The following is a 17114-nucleotide window of genomic DNA, read 5'->3' on the forward strand; positions in this document are numbered from 1 at the left end:
GTTCTGCAGGCTCCATGACTTGCTATTCATCAAAGATAAGAACTAAGCATAAGGGGGAGGTGCTTCCTGTGGCCCTTCTTACATGGCGATGACCAACAAGTGTTTGTGGGCTATATAGAGCATGCATGAAACTCCCAGTTGCAATAAGGAAAGTTGGACACACCTAGAAGCGGAAGGATTGGTGTTTACAAGATGAGTGAGGGAGGAGCAGGAGGAGCCAGATGGGATTGTGACATTCTAAGCAATGTTTGCAGCCTACACATGTTGTTTCGTTCCTATTCCCAAACCTGCTTTATCTGCTTCAGAGTTTTGCCGCTGGAAAACACACAAAAGATGTTTTAAACCTCCAGGTCCTTCCCCTGACTCCAGATGTGGTTGTCACAGTCTTAGGAACAAAGCAAATGCAGATGTTGGACCATGTCAGAAATCTTGTCAAGAGCATGGACTGTTTCACACAGAGTGGAGATATGGCTTCTGATCCTGGTGGCTTATTTACTCCAAAGAAATGTGAACTCGGGACATATGCCAACAAAAGCTGCGGATCCGGAAGCATTCATGAATGTTGTAAGTTGGGGTTTTTCATGTTTGGGGGGAATGAAGGGCTCTGTGTTAGCGTTTGAATCTGTGCAGTAGCTGCATGCTATGTATTTTCATGTATTGAGATGTTTTTATGCTAGAACAGTATGGTGAAAAATAACACACTGAACTGGAAGAAAGCTAAACTAGCTAGCCGTAGGCCTTGGGGTTCCCAATCAAATCCAGTGATTTGGGGTGAATGACTTAATCTCTTCGGGCTTTAAGAGCAACTTAATTTTTCCTTGAATTCTCATATTCACCCAATAAACAAGGAAAGAACCAAAACATGTGTGACCTGTCTTATACCCTTGATGAGAGCAACGATAGGTCCCTGACTGTGTTAGAGGAGATGTGGGGGGGACGATGCACAGAGAACAGTACATCTCTTCAAAGTCTTCTGGAGAATTTTTGTGTGTATTCTCAAACCCCTGGTTGGTTTATAGTACATGATCACTGTACATTTATTATAGTACATTTATTCCATAGGCGGTATTGAAATAAAAATGGTAGAGATACAATTTCATTTTCAGTGCTCTGTCCTGGAGATACGATTATCTGTACTGTTCAAATCAAGGTGCTAAGATCAAAGAGGCATTTAAACAAGTTAAACGAGCCCCACCGCTGCTACTTGGTAGACCTGCAATTTAAATTCAGGCTCACCTAGACACAGGACTATAATTATGACTACTACGCAATAAACCCTACCACGTGACAGAGTGGCGAGTCGACTTCCAGATGAGTGAGATGGCTGTGCTGGATGCTCCTCAGCCTCACCTGATATCCCCAGTAAGAGAGGAAACTTAATGTTTGGGGACTGAAAACCCTTTCTATACAAACGTTCTTTTCTTCTAGTGAAGCCTATAACGAAGGAGTAGAAGGTTTTTGTTGTTTTGTTTTTTTTTTTAATGAATCCCCACGGGACTGTCAGGCTTCATCACCATCATCTGCTATTATAGTTTCTAAAGCTTACAGACTGTAGAAACATTCTGAGTCGACAGAGTACAGGTATCAGGCTTCTTTCAACCATCCTACTGGTTATCTGATGTTTGCCCTCCTGGTATATTCCTGCTGATCTTCAGGAATCCTGGATGCCCCACACAAAGTTCTCCAGCATCTGGGGAGTCTCTTTGATAGAGATTGCCTTCCTGGACCAACCACTGCACATGCCCAGCAGCTCCAGGCTGTCAGGATCTCTGGAAAGAGCTGGGGTCCCCCCACTGCGGTTGCCTGAAGTTGGGCTATGCACCGAGGCCACAGAGAAATCCCAGAAAATCAGACGCCCTGGCTTCACTGAGCTGACAATCCAACACAAAAGGCTAACTCTCAATTACTCATCGCAAGACTGAGATCCAATGGAGAAAAGCTTAAAATAGAGAAAACTAACCCAGACTTTAGGGAAATGTTTTGTTGCCTGAAGAAAGCCAGAAGAATAAATAGGAGAAAGGAAGTTTCTGGCAAAGAGGTTGGCATGTTAAGGAACTGGAGCAGCTGAAAGCATACCACATTCAAGCCATATTCAAGATAAGAGTAGCTTATCATGAGTTGACTTTTAAATCTTAGTACTTTTATTATAAGAGCAGTATGATTTTCCTGTACAAAACCTAAGAACTTAAGAGCCAATAACGATTAATGCATTAACACATTCATAACCAAGCTAATCCCAACAGCTTTGTTGTGTCCTGTAATCTTCTTGTAAATTTATGAATTTTCTGAGAAGTCTAAGGAACATCGTATACAATTTGCCACTTCCCAACACTTTCTATTAACAATATATACCACAAAGAATTTCCCAAGGTTTTAAAAAAAGCTCTAAGAATGTTATTCAGTTTTCTGTATCACATTCTAGTTTGTGGTGTGCCTGTTTCTTCCAGGTGGGATTCTCAGAGAGCAGACATGCTATGAAGCATAATTCACATGCAATGTGTCTATTAAGAACGCTTGTAGCTGGGTAGAGTAGCACACACCTACAGTCACAAGCTTCTAGGGGAAGCAGAGGGAACTCTTACCCCACAATATAGCAACACACACACACACACACATACAAAAAAAAAAGAAAAAAACAGATTGGGTAAATGTTCTTAAAGCGATGTTTTAATTCATATAACTAATTTTTTCCTTCAAGCAAAAATTTTAAAATAGATAATTATGTTGAAAGTTAAATATTAAACATGGCTGGAATTTTTAATTTACACTTAGGAGGGCAGAAAAAGTTCAATCTCAAGCCCAGCTTGAACTCTACAGTGAGTCTCTGACTCTAAATACATATATGTGTGCATATTAATATACGCACACATATATATGTACATATACATTGATAGATGTACCTTCAAAAATAGCTATTCAGCCAGGAATAGTGGTATGTACTTTTAATCCCAGCACTCAGAATACAGAAGCAGAAGGATCTCTGTGATTTCAAGGCCAGCCTAGACTGCATAGCAAGAACATCCAAGGTTACATAGAGAAAGAGACCTTACCACAAAACAAAAAGGGAAAATGATTAAGACATCTTTGAATATGTTGGATTGTATTTTTATGTAGACAAATTTGTGTTTTAATATTATCCTGTGTAAGTTCTCTTGCCAAATACAGCCTGTTGACCATCTCTTAACAGTGTTTACCAACATATAATCCTTTTTTTTTCCCCTAAGTTGCCCATGTCCCTAAAATCTACCTCCTAGTTTCTCTTAGGTAGTACCTATTAGTCTCAGACAAACTCAAATTCTCTATCCTCCACAAAATTTGCCTAGCTGGTCTTGTTCGTGGATTTCTCCCTGGTCAGAATCCCTCTCTGCCTTGCTTCCCTCACATCCTTCACTCACTGACAAACCACCCGCCCATTCCTATATTACATAAGCTTTCTCAGAAGCTCTCAAACATTTCATGCGTGTATCTTATCTAGCTGAGCTGACCCCAACAGCAATTCTTGAAGGATAGTCTCCAGAACAAGCAGCTTCTTCAGCATCTGGAAGCTTGTTAGAAATATCAGTGCCTAGTCTTACTGTATCTTGTTAGGCCAAGTTTACCTTGACATTCTAGGAGGCTCGCTCTTTTTCTGAAGGGAAATGGAGAAGTGGATCTAGGGGAGAAAAAAAGTTGGGGGAAAGGAACTAGGAAGAGTTTAAAGAAAGAAACAGCAGTTGGGATGTACTGTATGAGAGATAAATTTAAAAAAAAAAAAAAAAAAAACAAGGCCAGTGATCCAGTGTAGGCTTGAAGGAGTTTGAGAATCTTGAAATTGCATGCCAAAAAATTTTATGTATAACACTTTTATAGTTATCCCCAAATCCAAGGAGGGTTTTCTGTCTAAAAGCTTTAGAATTACTGCCTGTAAATTTAAAGCTGAAAGAGTCTGAAAGACTGTGGGGCTCAGGAATGTCCCCAAGACACCTCCCAGAACAGGCGTGCATTGCAGAACAATGGCCTGATTTCTAACCTCTCCTGAGCCTAAGATTCCATATGTTCAATGGCCCTGAGTGATTCTGGGATACATTCAGGCTTTGGAATCCACGTTCTGGTTCAGTGTTTTTCAAGCATCAGAACTCTGTGAAGACCTTTTGGAAACAAGATTACTGGGATGTAGCTTCAGAGCTCCTAATGCAGTGGATTCTATAGCCATGCTCTGCCTTCCTAGAAGGTGCCAGGGGAGATTGACAGAGTTGCCCCGACTACTGAAAGCCATGATCTGTTTAGTCTCCACATGAACAGCAAAGAAGTGAGAGAGATGGGGTACAGTTCAGTAGTAGAGCACTTGCCTAGTGTGTGAGGCCCCGGGTTTGATCACCACTACTGAAAAACATAAAAACAAATGAAAGCCACCAATAAGGACCTTGCAACACCAGAGAAGCTACTCTTACTCTTGAGACCTTGGGACAGTGACCGCGTAGAGCTGAACGCTAAACCAACTGTAAGGTTTTTGTTTGTTTCCCGTAGAGTGAAATCATCAAACACAAGGGTTATCCCAGTGAGGAGTATGAAGTTGTAACTGAAGACGGGTATATCCTTTCTGTGAACAGAATCCCTCAAGGACTGACACAATTCAAAAAAGAAGGTATGGTATCACCCCAGTAGGATAATCTTCTTCCAGCCCAGACTTTCTTGATATGCAGAATTAAATTTGGTTCTTAGGGCAGTCAGTCTGAGGTCTCTTGGTTAGGCTGAAAGATAATGTCAGTTCCCCCATATCCTATTACATCCCATCCATACCCATATTCAACTATCTCAGACATGTTTTCTTTTCAAAATTACCTTTGATCTAGAGAAGGAGATTAGGGGTAGAACACATGACAAGCATTTGTGGGGCCCTGGGTTCAGTCACACCACGATAGATAGATGATAGATAGATAGATAGATAGATAGATAGATAGATAGATAGATAGATAGATAGACAGACAGATACTAAGTAAAACCCACAAACAGAACAAAACAAAGCCTTCAAGAAAAATTAATTTTAATGGATTTTTAAAAGTTAAAAACACCTTCTGACACTTAATCTACTTCCAAATCCCTCCTACATAGAAATTCTAGAACATTCCCTGATGATCCCATATCAACCATATCAATAAAGAATGAAAGCTCCAATCAAACGTCGGAAGCTCGACAGTGTGCAATATATTCCTCACCCAAAGAGTATTTCAGATATGTATGAGGTCGCCGCCTTTTCCACTAAGGAGGAGGAGCCAGGGTCTAGGCACACCTATTTAATTTTCAGCGTGTGTTTGTCAGTTGCTTAGTTTTGTTTTTCTATGAGATTTTCAGTTGATGCTGTTTTTAAACTTTCATTCTCATCAACAAAGTATGTGCATACTGGTTCCCACTGGTCTCCATGCCTTTTATTTTCTAAACAGCAACTACATTGCTTGCTTGTCATGGGTGCCAAAATATACCTTCTCGGGTCCTCTCTATCTGCCTGCTATAATACCAAGTGCTTCATTTTCTTGGTCTCGCGTCATTTTCATTATAAGTCTGTCACACACCACATCAGAAATTCCATTCTAATACCTGTTTTATATGTTATATAAAACAACATGGAGTGCAGCCCATGATTGTTGTGGAATATTATTTTAGGATGTGTTACATTTGTTTATGCTGTGGAACATTTGTTTTAGGGATGTAATTGTATTATTTTATGCTGTATTTGTTTAACTCTGTAAAAATGTGTTACTGTACCTGTCCAAAACACCTTATTGGTCTAAAAAAAGAGCTGAATAGCCAATAGCTAGGCAGAAGAGGGATAAGTGAGCTGCCAGGAGGAGAGAATAAATGAAAGTTAAAAAAGAGAGAGAAGAGGAAGGCGCAAGAACAAGGAAAGGAAGACACTAGGGACCAGTCACCCAGTTACACAGCCAACCATGGAATAAAAGTGAAAGTAAGATACACAGAAGTAAGAGAAAGATAAAAGTCCGGAGGCAAAAGGTAGAGGGGATAATTTAAGCTAAGAAAAGCTCATTAGAAAAAAGTCAAGCTAAGGCCAGACATTATAAGTAATAATAAGACTCCGTGTACAATTTACTTGGAAGCTGGGTGACAGGTCCCCAAAAAAGCCAAAAGAGAAAAAAAAACCAACATGTTCTTAACAAATACTGGGCAATCATTATTGGTCTTTGATGTAAAAGTGCAGAATTCTGTTTATCCCAATTTGTCCTGGAATAGCCTTTTGAAAATGACAGCCTGTTTACCACACGTATAACCTGAGGCGGCTCTACTTGGGTTCCACCCCACTGCCTTTGAACTTACAATTCTGTCTTTGTGGCTTTCCAAGACCCTTCTTGTTCCCTGACCACCCTAGTCAGAATGCAGCCTCATACCAGCTGTTAACATCCGGCCTCTCTCCCTCATACTTTCCCTTATAATGCCGAAAGACATTCCATACGGTAGCTACTTTCTAAACAGGTTATTTTCTCCTCTACCAGAGTGGAAACTCAGTGAAAGCAGGGACCTCCATTTCATTCAAGGGCTGGGCAACAGCTAACATGATGCTGAGACTAGGCTAGGTGCTGAGAAGTTTATTTGTGAGACGAGGGTACGAATTGTGCAAATAAATGAATATCCGAGGAACAGACTTTTCAGTAAGTTTCACAAATCCTACAGGCTTGGTTCTTACAGTCAAGTGACTGTATTGATTGCTCAATATGGAAGAGAACACCGGCACCCCTCCGAGGGTAATGCATTGAAAAAGCCTTTTTGCCCAATTGGTGTGCAATACAGCCCTCTAGTGGCTGATATTTGTACAGTTCCCTTTACTTCCTAATGGGCGATAATTGATAACAGTTATTTATTTAGGTTTTGACAGTGTCTTGCTATGTCGCCCTGACTGACCTCAAAATCATGATCCACCTGAATTAGCCGCCTCAGTCCTGGTATTGCATGTGTATGCCACTACACCCAGCTTATATCTTTATTCCGAGAGGCACATTTTTCTGAAGCGAGGGTCCTTTTTACATGTAGTAGCCTTAGACCATGTTATATATGTACATATGTGTGTTTGTCATTACAAAATAGCCTTTTCTGAAACAGCCCAGATATTTTCTGAGGACCTAATACTAACAGTGCTGTATTTAAAGTTCATTTGACAGGCAGTGTGCTACCTGTGATGTATCTTGTTTATTCATATCAAAAAAAAATATTTTCTGGTGGTAAAAAAATTAAAACACAAAATAGCTTTAACAAGTCAGAAGATAATCCAACTAGTAAGCAGCAACAGAAAGATCTGCACATAGATTTCTGGCATGCAAGTCCTTGTTTGTAGAGAAAGCAAGAAGAACAGAGAACATTTCACCCCAGTTGGAATTTTCTCCTGTCTGCAGGATCCAGGCCAGTGGTGCTACTGCAGCATGGCCTTCTTGGGGATGCTAGCAACTGGATTTCCAACCTGCCCAACAACAGCCTCGGTTTCATTCTGGCAGATGCTGGCTTTGATGTGTGGATGGGAAACAGCAGAGGAAATACTTGGTCTCGCAAACACAAGACTCTCTCTATAGATCAAGATGAGTTCTGGGCTTTCAGGTACAAGAAAACTTTGAGGATAGAGGTGGCCTGAAAGAACTTGGTAAAGAATCATGACTTGTAGCATTTGGATAGCTCATTTAGTTGTATCACCAAAATCCCAACTTGATATTTCCCCGGGTTTTTCTTTTTTACCTATCTTGTGATGCTTTGGGTAAGAATGATGAAGAATGGGTTTCCCAAGGTCTGGGGTGAGAACAGTGGCTGGTGTTGGGTGGTTGAGACTGGAATGAGAAAACTGTAAGTTTATTTTTGTGGGAGTGAGTATCTAGGATTAACTCCCTCATATGTGTCAACATGGCTGATGTCTGCAGGAGAGGAGACCAAGTGTCATTAAATGGGGATGTATTGATCTTTGTATGCCACCAACTTAACTAGTGTCTCTCATAACTTCACTCAAGTTCCTAAGGTCCTCACTTACCACTGATATTCAACCCGTTCTTATCCACTTCATCAGACAAGAGTTCTGCTCCACTTCCAGTATCTGTCCTACAAAGAAATCTGCATCCCGCTGTGCGGTTCTGCTTATGGGGTAGAACACTTCTCACATTAGGAGGTGGCGTGTGTGTCCAAAACAATTTAATAATCATCACTCTATTACAGTATCTATAGAGAATGACCTTTCTATCAGTGTGTGGCCTCACAGTGTCACCATAGGTTTGGAACAAGTCCATTTTAAGGGTTATGAGGAGCACAGGAAAAAACTAGCAGAGCTGACACTAGGGGCCTTGTTGGCAGAACCTGGGCATGGGAAGTGAGTGATTTTGACTGTGCTCTGTTTGTATCATAATTGTCGTCTAACTTTGCTTTTTCCCTCTTGTAGTTATGATGAAATGGCTAGGTTTGACCTTCCTGCTGTGATAAACTTTATCTTACAGAAAACAGGCCAGAAAAAGATCTATTATGTTGGCTATTCGCAAGGCACCACCATGGGTAGGTTCCCAGGAAAGGTTTGTATCTGCAGAAGTATGAGCCTGTGACCAAAACTGTGGCTGGGCTCAGTCAGTTCCTCCCCTCACCTTGCCTTCTCCTCTTCCGTGGCTCTAAAAGCTTCAGGGAACAGAGGCTGAACTGAAGGAGGCCTGGGATGTGGCAGAAAGAGCAATGGTATGGATGCAAATGCCATCTCCGCCACGCTCTAGGTGATATCCCAAAGCAAATTCTTTAATCATGCTGGTCTCAATTTCATCATCCGCAAGATGGAGATAAAAAATTCTCTCTTAAGGGTATTCTAATTGGACAAGTTAATACAATAATGTATGTTAGCTCTGTGGAGGCCAGTATTTTGTCTATAACACAGTTGTAATAGAAGTGTGTAGTCCTGGTATACACTCAATGAATGTGTTCAGTGCATGAAGTCTTGAGTTCAAAGTTGGCCTCACAGTGAACAGTAGCAAAGATGCAACATGCCATCTCTCATCGAGGGACAAACAGAACTGATGGTATTATCTCAAGTTCCTCTCTTCCTGTTAGTATGTCATACTTTGAGTGAATTTGTGAGAGACGTACCTGACAGGCCCTCAGAACAAGAACCTAGGGATGTGGGGATGGTGACTGTTCTGGTCTCATCAGACCCAAATCAATGAGAAAACACTATTAGGCTTGCAGCAGGAGGAAGAGCTGTGTCACAAAAGGAGGGTTTCAAACCTGGGACTCATCAGGTCTCTTTTGTTTTTTTTTTCCCCCTAAGGCTAAATCTGGGTTGAGAGCAGAATTACAGTTTTCTAGGGAAAAAGACATTTTTTATTTTTATTTTTATTTTTTTTAGTCAGGGAAGCTGTGTCTAACTACCAAGACAGGGGTTATACTCTTTCGAAAGATGAAGCTAAGTGGTTTCAATACCATCTTTGGAATGTTTTAGCCTTTTGTAATAATGATAATTGCCTTATAAGAATATTTACTAACTGCTTGTCATTAGAAATGCATCATTTTGATTCATCTGTGAACAAGAATTTTTGGAAAAAAATCATACCCCCATTTTCTAGATGAATGAAAGAAGTAGGACTTAACTGTGAACCACTAAGCCAATATCTGCACTTATGCATGTCAAATAACTAACATGCCGTGAGGACAACACATTGAATGGGAAATACACGTACACACACACACACACACACACACACACACACACTCCTCAGCTCCTACAAGAGTCTTACTTCTATCTTCACAACCACTGATGATTACTAAATCCAATCTGTCAAGGAACCGACATGGATTCCTTTGAAGCCTGCTATCCTACTAAAGCATTATGAATTCAGGCTCATAGACCTCTCTCAGCGCTAGCTTAACTCATAGGATTCTTGCTGTTGTCTTAACTCAACAATATACCATGGTGCCAGTAGACTGTGCGGTCACTCTGGCTGTGGGTATTGGCTCTCCAGGTGGTCCCTTTCTGAGAAAGTTCTCATTGATTATAAATGGTGTCACCAAACTTGTCTTTTCACTAGCCTCAATTTTCCCCAATGAATACAAAGGTCATTTACTTTTCTCTGAAATTCCTTATGTTTAGGAATTTCACTCTACCAAGTGAATTTCTGTCCTCACTCTACGAAGGCAGAGGTGCAGATGGCAAGGCTAGATGCTGTTTTGAGAGGAACGACAAGAAAGCATGCATTAGTCTAATGGTAAACCATGGGGCTGTCCAAATAAAAACCTCGAACTTGCTTTGCATGATGAGAAGTTTTCCTGGAGAGGTCATTTAGGGTTCTCAGATCTTAACATTTGAGGGGAGGTCTAATCTGGTCAAAAATAAATCCGTTCAGGATAGGCCATTTGTACTCACAGCACAGACAGGGTTTCTCTGTAGCTATGGTTCCTGTCCTGGAACTAGCTCTTGTAGACCAGGCTGGCCTCGAACTCACAGAGATCCGCCTGCCTCTGCCTCCCGAGTGCTGGGATTAAAGGTGTGTGCCACCAACGCCCAGCCTTGCCTTTGTTACAGTTAGCAAACCGATCAGGTGCAGAGGAAGGACTATATAGAAAGAAAGATTCTGTCTTCTCTCAGACCCATTCAGTTTCTGGGAACTGAACAGAGGTCACGAGTTGACTTTTTCCTATCCCATCCATCAGCCTGGAGACATCAGCCTAAATACAGAATGCTCATAATACAGTATTTCAAATGTGCATATATACATGATTTCCTGGATTCATGAGACAACATTTCTCTTCCATAGATTCAGTAGAGGTCTTCGATAAATAAGGGTATTTGGGGAAAAAATGTTCTTTCTACTCTGGGTGTACACACTGAACAATTTAACTCATTGAAAACATACTACCTAAAAACAAATATGAAAGGTGTCATGTGAAACACTAGAGTTTTCACATTGAGCCCCCCTCCCCCGCACACCATACACACATTACATCCCTGAATCCTACAAGTGCAACAGAGGAAGGTTGAGACATGGTCACATATAATTATTAGAAGATTTTGACAAAAGCAAAATGTACATTTTAAGAGTTCTTGGACATTCCATACCCACAGTGATTAATTTTTCTCTCTTCCAGGCTTTATTGCATTTTCCACGATGCCAGAGCTAGCTCATAAAATCAAAATGTATTTTGCCTTAGCCCCTATAGCCACTGTTAAATATGCAAAAAGTCCTGGCACCAAATTTCTGCTGCTGCCAGATATGATGATCAAGGTATGTGACAGCCCAGCTGTCTGTCTGCAGGGAAGTCTTTCAGCCCAGTTTCTTAAAATGCATATTAAATGGAGGCCGTTTTTGTTCCTGGGTATATTGCCATGGACATTAGTTCATCTCTTATCTTTACAGGGATTATTTGGCAGACAAGAATTTCTGTACCAGACTAGATTTTTCAGACAGCTCTTTATCTACCTTTGTGGCCAGATGATTCTTGACCAAATCTGCAGCAACATCATATTACTTCTGGGGGGATTCAACACAAACAATATGAACATGGTGAGTAAAAGCTTCATTACCTAAGCCAAGCTGGGAGTTCTTAGTCTCAGTCCTTGAAGATGAGCTAGCGCCAGCCAAGGGCTAGAGATGCGGTGTGTGCAGAATGTAATCTGTGATTTCCTAATTGTAAGAAAGTGTTGGGCAAGCTTGCATTGCCAGACCCTAACTTGACAGATCACAGGCAAAGGTTGAAAACCTACAGGAAATAAATACATGGAGAAAAGTCACCAGGAAGCAGGAAGTCAATCAACCTGACATTATTCATCTCTGCCCTCCACGTGAGGACTTTTGATTTGCATTTCCATGACAGAAATGGGAATTTCAGCTTGCCTTAGGTATAGCTTCAAGTGGCACCACCCAGCGAGTTCTGCAGAATGTATGAGGTGAAGATGATGTGACTCTTGAGATAATTCCTAGAGAAGGAAGGAAAATAGACTTGGCAGATGAAAAGTGGGGCTATGAAGTAATTTCAAAACAAGCTGAAGTGGAGTCTCTAGGACAGCAATTCTCAGCCCTTGGGTCATGATCCCCACAGAGATCACATATCAGATATTCTGATATTTAGATTATAATTCATAACCATAGCAAAATGACAGCTATAAAGTAGCAACAAAATAATTTTATGGCTGCGGATCACCACAACCTGAGGAACTGTATTAAAGGGTGTCAGTGTTAGGAAGGCTGGGAATCACTGCTCTAGGATTTGCAATGATGGACTAATTATATAGAGATGATTTTGAAGAACCCTTTGGCCACAGCATGGATCATCGGGCAAGAGATCTGACGAAGGAGGATTGCCCTGCCTGTAGCATTCTCGATGACTGGAATAATGTCCTTCATTCCTAAGAAACTGTCTTTTTAAAGAAAGAAAACACAGAATTTATAGATAGATATATATATATATATATATATATATATATATATACACATATATATATTGCATATAATTATATGCACCATTTAATAGGCATCTGTACTGTGCCAATTTAAATTGCTCCTGACAATAAACCCAAGTGTTGCAGGAGGGCCCACTTGTTTGTCCCGGCTGCCCAGCTAGCTTAGCCCCAAAATAACCACATAAAACTGTGTTAATTAAATCACTACTTGGCTTATTAGCTCTAACATCTTATTGGTTAACTCTTACACCTTGATTTAGTCCATTTTTATTAATCTATGTAGTGCCATGTGGCAGTGGCTTACCAGGAAAGTTTCGGCATGTCTGATTTTGACGGCTCCATGGTGTCTCTCCCTCTTGGCTTTCTTCCTCCCAGAATTCAGTTCTGTCTTTTCTGCCTACCTATTAGGCCAAGGCAGTTTCTTTATTCATTAACTAATACAAGCAACACATGGATGGGACTCCCACATCACCCAAGAAACAAGTGTTATTAATGTCTCCACTGTCCAGGCTAATGTACTGAATTCAGGGTTTAGCTAACTTGCCAGGTCCACTGCAAAATTAAATAATAGAGCTAGGTCCAGTACTCCAGTCCTTATTCTAAATTTCTCTAGTAACGTTATTTATTCATTCACAGTGTTTAATCTATGTTTGCAGTGCTAGGGCTGAAACCTGTAAGGTCTTTTTAATGAGAACCCATTCTCCAATGAAAAACACGGTTTTACCAGAAGGCAGTGGCATTTGCTGTACATGCTCGTATTTTTCTGTTCAGTAGATTATGGCTGCTGATTTAATGGTACTCCCATGTCTTAGCCTGACACCATAGAGGTTTGTTCTTGACAAGACTGACATCTGGTCTTGAAGTCATTATGCTTTGTTACAGAGCAGAGCAAATGTCTACGTGGCCCATTCGCCTGCTGGGACATCTGTGCAGAATATTCTTCACTGGAGCCAGGTAGGAGTGCCCAGCTTGCAGCCCTGGGTAAGGATCCTTGCACATTTTGTCAGGATAATCATATATCCAGAAGGTTTCTGTTTATCCCGAGTTAGAATCTGGCCACTGATATTAGATTGTGAACTGATTTGAATTTCCCAGTGACAGGAGGCAAGGGCAGAAAGTGGTTTAAGCCTGTCGTTGCTGTATCTTGAGAGCAATGAGACCCTTCTCTGTCTGGAGTCAGAGTTGCAAAAGTTCTGTTTCTAATTGACCTTTTCGGCTTTCTGAGCAGCACAGTCAAGCCAGAACAAAAACGTTAGGGTTGACCAAACTGCAGAAAGAAATTTTCACAGGAGTTCTTGGTGTAGTAAGCATTACAGTCTCAGGAGAGAAAGGTAGGGGTGTGTGGGTGTGGGTGTGCACTCGCACACACACGCACATGTGGAAAAAGAAAGAGAGATGGAAAGTAGAGTTAGAGTAGAAAAAGAGAGGGAGGAAGGAAGGAAGGAAGGAGGGAGGGGGAGAGGAAAGAGGAAGGAAGAGGGAGGGACGGACGGAGGGAGGGAAGGAGGGACGGAGGAGGAAGAGGGGGTCTGTAGAAAAGCTCTGGGCACTGTCTCCCATCAGCATGGCATTGCACAGGTGCAGCGTGCAGTCCTACCATTGCATCTGGAATTGTACCACACACCCATCCACACTGATACACCAGAGACGTGCTTCCTGCAATAGATGCAATGGCAAAGCTCTGCTGCACGCCATATTTCTCCCTAAAAGAGCCAGAGTTTTGCCTTGCACTCTTCTAAAAGGACTGCCAGAGTGGAGTGAGAGAATAGCCCAAAGAGCTTTGTTCTCTGCTTTTCTCACAACCGAAGATGGGATGGAGTGAGCATTCCAACACCCTATCTCTCCCTTTTAATGCCCCCACCCCTCTCTTTCTTTCTAGGCAGTGAATTCTGGTGAACTCCGTGCCTTTGATTGGGGAAGTGAGACCAAAAATCTGGAGAAATGCAACCAAGTAAGACTGTCAAATACCACCTGCTAAAATTACATCACCCTTCAGAAACGTGTGAGAAGGGAGTTACAGTGGCATGTGATTCTAGAGATAGGAATAAAACACAGAAATTCAAGCAGGAGAGATGATAGTTCACGTTTAACTGCATCTGAAAATGGAAAAGTGTACAGTTTACCCAGCAGCCTCTTCATTTCTGCAAGGAGTGGGAAGCCTGTTTCATTGAGCCTGTCCCAAGAGCAAGGCACCATGGTTTCCTGGGAGCAAGATGGGGTCGAGTTAGGCAGGGATGAGTGCATAGTAAACTGGCCCTTTTAGGACCAAAACAAACATGCATATAGAGATGCTATGGTGGTGTAATGTGACACAGTAAGGGGAGCCTGAGGCAGTAGATGGAGATTCCTGTCTGTCATGACTCTGTACCTCAAGCCCATGGGATTGTGGGTAGTCTGCCATGATTCAGGATTTACTCTCTGTGAAATAGAAACCATTCTACATGCGATCCTTTAGATGCCTTTTCAGACTGGGGAGACAGTCCTCAGGTAAGAGTACTTGCCGTGTAAACATTAGGATCTGAGTTATTTCAGTACTTACATTAAAAGCCAGGCATGGCCAAGCCTCTCTATAATCTCAGTGTTGGGGATTGGGTGTTGAAGATGGGGGGATTCCTGGTACTTACTGACCAGTCAGTTTAGCCAGGAAAATAGTGTACACCAGGTTCAGTAAGAGCCCTGTCTCAAGGAGACAAAACAAGCTGTGATAAGCAAGCTGCCCCATGCTCCCTTGGCCTCCATCCATGCGCACAGTGCCTCATATACACAGATAGATACAACACACACACACACATGTGCACACACACACATGTACTTTCTGATTATACTTTCAATGAATATAACTTTCATCTAAAATACAAAAGAAACACACAAATAGTATTACATTACCAGGAGTATGAAATAGACATGTGGAGAATCAGAATTGAGTGAGTATGCTCTTTTGAGTAGAAATGTCTCACTGAAGATCCCTGGTTATCGTGAATATAGATATAAAAACTGTTTATACACAGACTACTATTTCTTTGGGGGTCTCACATTATACTTAACATCCAGTGCGGCAATCCACCCAGATTTAAAATGTTGGGAAATTGGATGAACTGTGGGATTGCCCTTAGATAGCAAATTTAAGTCACATTTTTTTCAACTACCTCTTTTGAGATCGCCCTTGACTGTCTTCAGAACCACAGCTTTAGAGAGAACATTCAAGTTCTAAGATGTTTTTCATTTGTAAGGATTTGGTAGACTGAGTTCTAGAGCCGATGACAAATGCAGACTAGGCACAAGAAGATGGCAGTGAAGGGAAGACAAACAAATGTGTGGGAAGATGCCACAGATGGTGTCAGCTAGAGCTAGGTGGGGTATTATGGGTATCTTATCACCCATAGGATGAGAAAGAGCATTACCAGAGAGTGTCCTTCTGCTTGGAAGACAAAGGAGCTATCTAGGATTGAAACTGTGGCTTGCGGTTGGTTTTGTGCTAAGAAGCCGGCCTCCCTGGTTCTCTGAAAATTTCTGAGTGTTGATTGATCTTGAGAGCTAAGACTGCCAGGAAAGTCTACCAGCATTGTCTGAGCAGACGTTCCCTGGATAAAGAAGACTTCTTTGGATGATTTAGGGTTAAGCTGGGAATGGGGTTGGGACAGGTATTTAACTTTATGCCCTCCTTAGTTTAGAGTAGCCGAGTGCCTGAGGCTGATCTGTAGTTTCTCCTGGTCTGGGAGGTTCAGTGAAGCTGAACCTGCACTGTGTCTGTTGGGGATACACAGACCTTGATAACAAGAGCCCTTATCTTTTCAGGGGAGTGTCTCCAATTTTTGTCCCATAAACTTAACTAACAAGAACATTATTTTAAAAGGAAATTTACATACAAAATGTTTAATAAGAAAATTACACATTATTCAATGTCTAAAGTACAACATAGGGGCTGCAGTACAGCTTAGTGTTAGAACATGTGTTTAGCATCCATAAAACCCTGGGATAAATCCCTATAGACATACATACATACACACATGTGTGCATGCGCGCGTGCACACACACACACACAGACATGGGGATGGATGCATGCACACCACACACACGACAAATTTGCATGCCTTCTCACAGGATCTAGTAAGGTTTTAGAGCTGTTGTCTCTATTTCACAATAAAGACACTAAAGTTGAATCATGTTAAGAAAGTTTTCCTTAAAATTGAACCTGGAACAGAAGGTCTTAGCAGAGTTCTACATGACTCTAACTCCCATACACACTTTTCATTACAAGCCAGGACATGTGCATTCTGTTTACTTGAAATAGAAGCTGTGAATTTGGATGTTAAAAATACTATGTGGAGTTCAAACTATTCTCTTTTATCTAGCCCACTCCCATAAGGTACAAAGTCCGTGACATGACAGTCCCCACAGCAATGTGGACTGGAGGTCAGGACTGGCTTTCAAACCCAGATGACGTGCAAACACTGCTTTCTGAAGTGACCAACCTCATCTACCACAAGAACATCCCTGAATGGGCTCACGTGGATTTCATCTGGGGGCTGGATGCCCCTCACCGTGTGTACAATGAAATCATACATCTGATGAAGTGGGAACCCAGCCATTCCCAGGGAACCTGCAAGGTCACGTTGTGAAGCTCCTGCTGTTGGCAAGCCTTGCAACAGCGTCACATAGCGTGTATCCTGGAGTGCTCTGGAATCTTTTCTGCAGCCACCCGTGATAGCACAACGCCAGT

At 41.7% G+C, this 17114-nt stretch overlaps 1 protein-coding gene across 1 annotated transcript; it reads left to right on the top strand.

Annotated features, from left to right (window-relative positions):
• Positions 1–326: 326 nt before the first annotated feature.
• Positions 327–17114, top strand: Lipm (lipase family member M). Its single transcript, XM_050159908.1, has 9 exons — positions 327–564; positions 4507–4624; positions 7380–7578; positions 8402–8511; positions 11083–11219; positions 11352–11498; positions 13277–13348; positions 14274–14345; positions 16747–17114. The coding sequence occupies exons 1-9, from the start codon at positions 418–420 to the stop codon at positions 17011–17013; spliced, it is 1269 nt and encodes a 422-aa protein (XP_050015865.1). The 5' UTR covers positions 327–417; the 3' UTR covers positions 17014–17114.

The sequence above is a fragment of the Alexandromys fortis genome, unplaced genomic scaffold, assembly GCF_014885135.2.
Source record: "Alexandromys fortis isolate MF-2015 unplaced genomic scaffold, M_Fortis_MF-2015_v1.1 scaffold_10, whole genome shotgun sequence".
Classification (NCBI taxonomy): Eukaryota; Metazoa; Chordata; class Mammalia; order Rodentia; family Cricetidae; genus Alexandromys; species Alexandromys fortis.